We start from the raw sequence: 9506 nt of genomic DNA, 5'->3' as shown, positions 1-9506 counted from the left end.
TGTGCCAAACGCCATAAATATGAAACAGAATCTGCACCACTCACAATGGGTATTGTATACAAATTCAGTAACAAAATGCCAATTATTGTTATCACCGGTATTTTACCGGCACTTCTATCTTTGTAGGCAACTTCGCGTCGAAAGAAATGCCAGTAAATATGGAATTAATCTGTAGCAGAAAAAATTCTATATTCAAATATCTGATGATTTCTAGTTCATATTAGATTAACGATAAATTATACAGAATATCATCATGTGCATTCGAGTCAGATTCAAAGAGGAAACCAGTAAACAAAAGTTGAATACTTGGACTCGAAGTGACAACTTACTGCCCATAAATGTAAGGGAGATTGATGCTATATTTCCAAGGACGTTAAAGTTGATTTGAAATACCAGAAACCTTTGTTGGGCACAAATTGATAGCGTGGTCCGCCACATTGCCTAACCAAATCTATGAAGAAGTAATGAGGAAAGGACTGGCAGAGGAACTGAAGTATAAAAATAAAACAGAAATTAGAATGAACCGGCACCATTGTGAATGTAAAATCGAATGAGCGGATTAATTGAACGTTGAAGTTTATGGAATGATAATTACGCGTTTCTTAGTACTAAAGTTGAACTATTCCAACCACCAACGACTTCGTAAATACCTGGGAGGCTGTAAATAGAACCAACAAAAACACAAGGAGCCAAGGGAACATATAAGAAAGAGGATAAAAACTTACCAGGCATGTTTGTAAGAAGAGTATTACAAGCGGCGAGAGAGAAGATTTTGTTGCTGACATTTTGGCTGCCTTGTCTGGTAGACGCCGTGTATCGTAAAAATCTTGACAGAATCGTAGGATTCAAACAATTGGTGTCATTCAATCTTGTGTCAAATCAATGAGAATATGCAAATACAAAGCTGTAAATATAGTACATTTATAATAAACTTCTATAATTGCTGCTGGCAATGTCGTGTAATTCATACAATTTTGGTGTGATTCGAATTGTTTTGTGTGCCAGAACAATACAAATTGACGATTTGAAACACAACGTTGTTAATGCCTTGATCGTTCCTAAAATTCTGGCAATTTCATAAATCAATACAGTTCGAATCTTTAAAGTTAAAGCTGCAATACAATTCAGCACATGTTTTGCTTCATATGGGAGTAGGCTACCGTGAGAAGCTGGGGTTGTGTGACTGGATTTTCTTGTGGGACAATAACCTTGAGGGAGAGCAATTGTTTTTAGATCGAGAAACATGGAGCAAGTTCCAAAGGCTTGTTTTGCCTCACACCTTCTACCTAACAGAAAGATAGAAAAGTAAGAAGGTAAGATGACAATATGACTCTCATAGTAAAAATCAATGCAAGGCAATCAAAACATTCGGAGAAATATACAATACAAAGACCCTACATAAACATATACAAATGTGAGCAATCAATATGAAAATAAACAATTCAGCTCACCACCTATACATGAGTCTAAACACACATCAAAACAAAACATCCAAACAACATTGGAACATCCAAAAAAGAATTAAAAACCTTTAACATCTGAGAATAGAATCGTAATGAAAAGCACTCGAAGAGGAAAACCAGACGAAGTCAACCCACCATTTTTAAAAACAAATAAAGGAATAAAGGAATGAATATTTAAATAGATAATTGACATTAAGAGGCATTTGGAACTGACGAATTTATAACTTCTCCTGGACCTATAACAAAGTTTGAGAAGTTTGGAAGATGAAACATATAATAACTATCAAACTAAACACCCGGCCAAAGCAATTATCATCTTACTGAACCTATCCCTCTCCTCGCCACTAAACAAATAAAGAAGCTGGATACACACATACCAGATTCATCATGTCAACAACATAAAAGAGACAAAGATCACATCACTGATATACAATAGTTACTTTAGTTTATAAGACCACCTTTATTTATCCGTGTACTGCACGGCGATACTTAGTACGCACAAAATGCTAGTTGGCTATTGCGTCATGTCGTGCAGCAGATGAACCAAACCATAACTGCTAGTGTGCTTTGGTTTAGCTGTTCTTCTGCCACCACACAGGATGAAGGAAGTCAATTTCGACTAGAACTAGCACAAGCTCCTCACCAAATTACCTGCAGACACCTTTGTCATTACTTAAAATTTAAAATAACTTTTTCTTTTCGTGTGGAAAATACATTATGCATCACGACGCAGCCGCAACTGCCACTTTATCTGGCTACCCAAGCATGGAGGTTTACTGTGACGGATTTGGCTGCAGGTCTCAGCATGAGCTGTTTCACTGCAAGATTCACATGTACACCTTTCGTGGATGTTTAGACCGCAGTTGCGCAGGGCATGAGCTGTTTCTTGAGCTGCAATGCCCCACAGTGACACACTTCGCATTGTAGACGAATTAGCGCAACTCACGAATGTTCTCTTCCGCCACAAAGACGTTCGTAGGACGAAAACGTGACTCTTCGGCACCGATTGCCGACGCAGCGCTGTCGGCGGCACCAAGGAACTTCGGGGTTGTCACGTCATTTCCCGTTTTGAATTAAATCTTGCGAGATAAGGAACGGGGAGATATCATAATACTCTTACACTCCAGCCATGATATGATGGATAGATTTGGGGCGTCGAACTGATGGAAGGGAGCGATTGCATTTCCTTCGTTTACTTCTGTACCTCTGCCCTCCTCCCTAAGAAAACTCTGGTGGTTGCTAATGGTGCTATTTAATGCACATGGTGGCTGTTGCCATATATATATGTATACATATATACATATATACATATGTATATTTACATATATATATATACATATATACATATATACATATACATATATATATATATATAATATATATATATATAATATATATATATATATATATAAATATATATTGGTCGTATGCTGATTTTGCAGTTGGCAATGTCCGGCGCAAATGTCCAGACGTTCGACCCATTTGACCGCGTGAGGTCATATGCACTTGCTCCAAATGCCCACTGTGAGGTCAAATACAATAGGTGGTCCCGTGGGAGTTCTCTGGAGACGTTGAACTTTCCTACAATCCGCCAGTATTTCCAAAGGTGGGGTGCACCAGAGTCACTCTCTACAGATGGCGGAACTAACCTAACTAGCGAGAGGATGAGTATTTTTTATTTTTTCCCGAGAAGTCGGGTGTGGAGAGAAGGGTAGCGTCAGCCCACTTCCCTCAGTCGATTGGCCGAGCAGTCTACAAGTCTACTAAGAGGCTGGTTCGCAATAACACAGGCGCTGGAGGCAGTCTAGACACAGACAATGCGTCAGTGGTATTGCTGCAGTATATGAAGATGCCACAACGCGACGTGAACAAGTCACCAGCGCAACTGGCCCCATGGGTGATGGCGTACCTCTTCACAGGCAACATTACAAGGTGGACCTCCACTGGCAGAGTGCTCTTCGGTCGAGGAAACGTGAACCCCTTTAACGCCCAGCATTAACGTGTGGTTCCAAAATCAGGCAACTATATTGTGGGACAGGCGTGGTGTGGTCACCGAAGCACCTCCATACTGTCAGTACACGATCAAGTTGGATGGAAGTGGACGCATTACACTACGTAATCGGGGGCATCTTCGAGCGGGGAGAGGCTCCACACAGCCCCCAGACGTGCTGCGATGTGCTGAGTCCTCTCTGACTGAGTACCACGAACATAAGTCCGTCTGGAACCAGCGGCAAGCATGAGGAAACATAGTAGAAGATCCATGCAGTGCTTTAGCTGGCCGGGATCAGTCCTCGCTGGATATATTCATTCATTTTGTGCGCCCTAGTCTTGCCTGTCTTAATCTCGCCGGTAAAGCGTCTCTGCTACTTCAGGAAAGCTGTTTCGTCGGCAGGGGACAGGCTATGGCTCATATTGTTTGTGGGACATGTCAGTGTGGGGTCCAGGTAAGGCCACTATCCGTGCTACCCAGCACACAGGCATGATCTTTAACTGGGATGTTTATGTTGTTTATCTTAAGAGGAGTGTTCGTGAGTGTTCTGTTGGTGTTTACGCAGCTGAAGTATACAGCTTTGTATTTAGACACGCTGGTCTTGATGCGCCATTGTTGCTCCCACGCATGTGCCCCGTCTAGTATGTTTTGCATTACGTGTAACGCTCCCTGCAACGTTTTGTGTCTGCTAATGTGATTAGTGTCATCCGCATACGACAGAGTAAGAGCCTGGTTGCGTGGGTAAGCCGACTATGACAGGTCATTCGTATATACATTGGGCAGAGTGGGGGGGGGGGGGCAAGGACTGACCCTTGCGGTACACCAGCCTTCGGCACGAAAGGTCGGGACAGGCAGCCCCGTCCCGTCACTTTATCCTTATTGTCCTGTCATCCTTGTAGTAGACCGATCTATGGGTAATGCTATGACCTTACACGCACACACACACACACCAGCTCCCCCACCACGAGAGTTGGAGTAACGACTCGCAGCACAGCGATACTGAAATTATTTCAACACTGCGTGGGATTCGAACTCGGACCGCTGTAGCAGCAATTGCGAACGCCACCACTGCGCCGTCGAGACATAAGTGTTTATGTGTGTGTGTGTATAAGTAAAATGTGTAAATGTGGTGCCAGCGTTTATGTGTGCGAGTACGTGATTCACCACAGTCTCAGATCACGTGCTGGAATCGTGATCAACAGCTATCACCCTCCCGAATGAGAGCTCAGCTCGTATATGGTCCTATGAACAACGCTCACCTTACAAACACACACACACACACACACACACACACACACACACACACACACACACACACACACACACACACACACACACACGCCTTGATGGCGCGGTGGGTAGTCTCCGACTGTCACTACGGCGGTCCGGGGTCGAATCCTACCCAGGGCTGAAATAATTTCAGTATCGCTGCGCTTCGAGTCGTCACTCCAACTCTCGTGGGCGGGGAACTGGGTGTGTGTGTGCTTGTAAGGCCACAGCATTACTCATAGATCGGTCATATGAGCTCTGAGCTCTCTTCCGTGAGGGAAATAGCTGTCGATTACGAGTTCAATACGTGATCCAAGACCATGGTGAATCACACACACACACACACACACACACACACACACACACACACACACACACACACACACACACACACACACACACACACACACATACACAACTACTTGCCCACCAGAGAAGGAGTCTCAGTTTCTAGTGCAGTGATGCTGAAATGTTCGGCTCGGATCACTAAATAAATGGTCGAACGCGCTACTAACACTACGCCAATCCGTGTGTGTGTGTGTGTGTGTGTGTGTGTGTGTGTGTGTGTGTGTGTGTGTGTGTGTGTGTGTGTGTGTGTGTGTGTGTGTGTGTGTGTGTGTGTGTGTGTGTGTGTGTGTGTGTGTGTGTGTGTGTGTGTGTGTGTGTGTGTGTGCCAGTGTGTGTGTGTGTGCCAGTGTGTGTGTGTGTGTGTGCCAGTGTGTGTGTGTGTGTGTGCCAGTGTGTGTGTGTGTGTGTGTGTGTGTGTGTGTGTGTGTGTGTGTGTGCGCGCCAGTGTGTGTGTGTGTGTGCGCCAGTGTGTGTGTGTGTGTGTGTGTGTGTGTGTGTGCGCGCCAGTGTGTGTGTGTGTGTGCGCCAGTGTGTGTGTGTGTGCGCCCGTGTGTGTGTGTGTGTGTGTGTGTGTGTGTGCGCCAGTGTGTGTGTGCGCGCGCGCGCGTATATGTATGTATGTGACTATGAACTTTATGCATATTCATCTTTGTATGTACAGTACAGGGCGTACAGCATATGCATGCAATCGAGTAGGGTGATATTACTAATGTATTTTTATATAGATAAGAAACCTACACATAACTTTTAGGTTCTGTAAGGATGAAAAGCTGTGTATTTTGCATAAGATTTTGAGCTTTACTGCTTTTACTCATTACTTGATTACCCGCCATTTACATTTTATTCTAATTTACTGCCAGAATGTTTCACGAACCTCTTTGCTACCTGCAGCTGAATAAGTTGATCGATACAGGAACTGAAACCCTTATAGCCAAAGGACTCAAACCTATTTTCATGAACCTTTTCTTGATGCTGAGAGATTATTTTTGCCATAGGGAAATTAGTATTGCCTACATAGGTTCTCCATGACAATAAAACTTTCTGGTAGCCACTAGCTTCCCCGTTCGCTCCAGGGAACGATCTGTAGTTACCTCACCGATAAAACAGGACGGACCCATCCTGTTGGGAAAGTTTGAGACCCAACCGAAAACTTTAGTCCCACGTCCTCCGTTATGGACGGCAGTCTCTCATGTTTGCTTATGGATCTCCTTCTTGATAAGGAGCGTCTGACACCTTTCCTTACACCTGATACGGACTGATAAGTTAAATCCACAGCTTAACGCCACTCTCTGCTCTCATCCGCTCTTCATCAACATCACCACCACCACCTGCTTCCTTTCTGACATCGGCAGGGCTTGTAATACTCTTATGCTATATGGCATGATACATAAGTATCAAATGGCATGTGGTATTCAATATATATATATATTCTGTATATATATATACATACATATACATATACATATATATACATATATACATATATATATATATATGTATATATATATACACATATACATACACACACACACATGTATATATATACATATATTATATACATATATTATATAATATATATATATATATATATATATATACTGTATATATATATATATATATGTGTGTGTGTGTGTGTGTGTGTGTGTGTGTGTGTGTGTGTGTGTGTGTGTGTGTGTGTGTGTGTGTGTGTGTGTGTGTGTGTGTGGTGTGTGTGTGTGTGTGTGTGTGTGTGTGTGTGTGTGTGTGTGTGTGTGTGTGTATTCACCTCACCTCGGATCTGCTGCAGTCTCTGTCGAGACAGCCAGACACCACCCTACGGCAGTGAGCTCAGAGCTCCTTATTAGCCGATCTCTGGGTAGGTCTGAGACCACTCACACACCACACACCGGGACAGCAAGGTCACAACTCCTTGACTAACGTCCCGTACCTACTCGCTGCTAGGTGAACAGGGGCTACACGTGAAAGGAGACAAACCCAACTTATCTCCGCCCGACCGGGGAATCGAACCCCGGTTCTCTGGCTTGTGAGGCCAGTGCTTTACCAATCCGCCACAGAGCCGTGTGTGTGTGTGTGTGTGTGTGTGTGTGTGTGTGTGTGTGTGTGTGTGTGTGTGTGTGTGTGTGTGTGTGTGTGTGTGTGTGTGTGTGTGTGTGTGTGTGTGTGTGTGTGTGTGTGTGTGTGTGTGTGTGTTCACCTTGGTCTTTAGATCACGTGCTGGACTCGTGATCGACAGTTATTTCCCTCCCGGAAAAGAGCTCAGAGCTCGTACGACCGATCTATGGGTAATGTTGGGACCTTACACGTACACACACACACCCAGCTCCCCGCCCACGAGAGTTGGAGTAACGACTCGAAGAGTGTGTGTGTGTGTGTGTGTGTGTGTGTGTGTGTGTGTGTGTGTGTGTGTGTGTGTGTGTGTGTTTGTGTGTGTGTGTGTGTGTGTGTTTGTGTGTGTGTGTGTGTGTGTGTGTGTGTGTGTGTGTGTGTGTGTGTGTGTGTGTGTGTGTGTGTGTGTGTGTGTGTTTGTCTGTGTGTGTACGTAATATGTATTATATATAACATATTATATATGTATTATGTAAAATGTAATCTGCACACTGTATTAGACGTGTAATAATCTTATAGGAGACCCCTCGAAATTCAAACCTTTGTCACGTAACCCCACCGTTAAACTTAAGTCTAAGGTTAATTCCCTCATTCACGCTGCTAATGCGGTTATAGGTGACCTTAAATTTGATCCCATTACTGGTGATTTTGCCCCCGGATATTTTTACGGGAATGTTAAAACCCACAAGGAAGGTAACCCCTTAAGGCCCATCATCTCTCAAATACCTACCCCCACATATTCCCTAGCTAAACGCTTAAATCAGATCATTACCCCTTACATCCCCCACCACTCATTCCCTCAAATCTACTGATGAATTTGTTGACATTTTAAGATATAACAAGCCCTCGGGCATTTTGGCCTCTCTGGACGCTAAGAGTCTCTTCTCTCGTGTCCCCTTAATTAGAACCATTGGCATTATCTTAAATTTCACTTACCGCCATCCAGTGCTCCCTCCCCCCAAATTTTCTGAGTCTATCTTGAAAGGCATGCTTCTGGCTTGTACATCAGAAGCCACTTTTAAATGTCCATCAGGTAATTTTTATGTCCAGACAGACGGGGTTGCTATGGGGTCCCGTCGGTGGGGTTTTGTTTGCACAAACTTACATGGCCCATGTTGAGGAAGAAGTTATTAGCAACCTTCCCATTAAACCTACTTTGTACCGTAGGTATATAGATGATCTTTTTGTATGTGCCCATGACTTGCGTTTACTTGAGGAACTTAGGTCGAATCTCCAGGATGTTTCAGGTTTAAAAATTTCTGTTGAGTTAAATAATAACAATAAACTCCCGTTCCTTGATGTCATGGTGGACGCGTCATCTGATGATTTCATCACTACTGTTTACCGCAAGCCCACCAATGCTGGGAAATGCATGAACGGTGAGATCGAATGTACGGTTGAGTACATAAGAGGTGTAATTAAGGCATACGTGCGACGGGCGATTAAGGTTTGCACACACACACACACACACATACACGAAAGTTTTGCGTTCAACCCATCTCCACTATGATAGTACAATTGGTAAGTATACGAACGCGGGAAAGTATTTGTACAACACTGAATGGGTCCCAGTGACTAGAGATACATTTTTATCAACCACAGTGCACTTTAATTCTAAGCCATCAACATCTGAAATACCGTGGAGGCGCATACAGATATTGAAACGTGGTACGCCCAAGGACTCGAACCAAGGCCAGTACGTGACAAGTGCTAGCAGTGACTTGACCACTACACCATCAAGAGATATACTGTATAAGTTGAGCGGAACTTTTCTTACATATTTGTATGATATATATATATATATATATATATATATATATATATATATATGTGTGTGTGTGTGTGTGTGTGTGTGTGTGTGTGTGTGTGTGTGTGTGTGTGTGTGTGTGTGTGTGTGTGTGTGTTTGTACAACGCTGAATGGGTCCTCTTGATGGTGTATTGGTCTAGTCACTCGGCACTGGTAACGTTCTCGCCGCATGAGTTCGAGTCCTCGGGCGTACCACGTTTCAATTTCTGCATGCGCCTAGATGGCTTAGAATTAAAATGCATTGTGGTGGATAGATATGTATATATGTATATATATATATATATATATATATATATATATATATATATATATATATGTATATGTATATATATATATATTTGTGTGTGTGTATGCATATGTATACGTATATATGTTATACTCGTTTTTTTTTTTTTTTATTAAAATAAATCATTTGAATGATGGAGAACATAGACGCGGAGGAAAACGTTTCCTTTACCTGAGACAAAGGAGCAGAAAAAGTTCCAACGTGAATGAAACGTGATGAGGTTTCCTTGCTTATCC

General features: G+C 43.0%; 1 protein-coding gene across 1 annotated transcript in view; it reads right to left on the bottom strand.

The window, feature by feature from the left end:
• Window positions 1-2486, bottom strand: part of LOC143026822 (uncharacterized) — a 27852-nt gene extending 25366 nt beyond the window's left edge. The window contains exons 1-2 of the mRNA XM_076187600.1: window positions 2410-2486; window positions 726-904 (exon numbers count right to left, since the gene is read on the bottom strand). Coding sequence (XP_076043715.1) covers window positions 726-785 — 60 coding nt within the window. The 5' untranslated portion in view covers window positions 786-904; window positions 2410-2486. The remainder of the gene's footprint in view (window positions 1-725; window positions 905-2409) is intronic.
• Between the last annotated feature and the right edge of the window lie 7020 nt (window positions 2487-9506).

This window comes from Oratosquilla oratoria, chromosome 7, assembly GCF_046742065.1.
Source record: "Oratosquilla oratoria isolate Oo_2021 chromosome 7, ASM4674206v1, whole genome shotgun sequence".
Classification (NCBI taxonomy): Eukaryota; Metazoa; Arthropoda; class Malacostraca; order Stomatopoda; family Squillidae; genus Oratosquilla; species Oratosquilla oratoria.
This window is presented reverse-complemented; position numbering and strand designations above follow the sequence as displayed.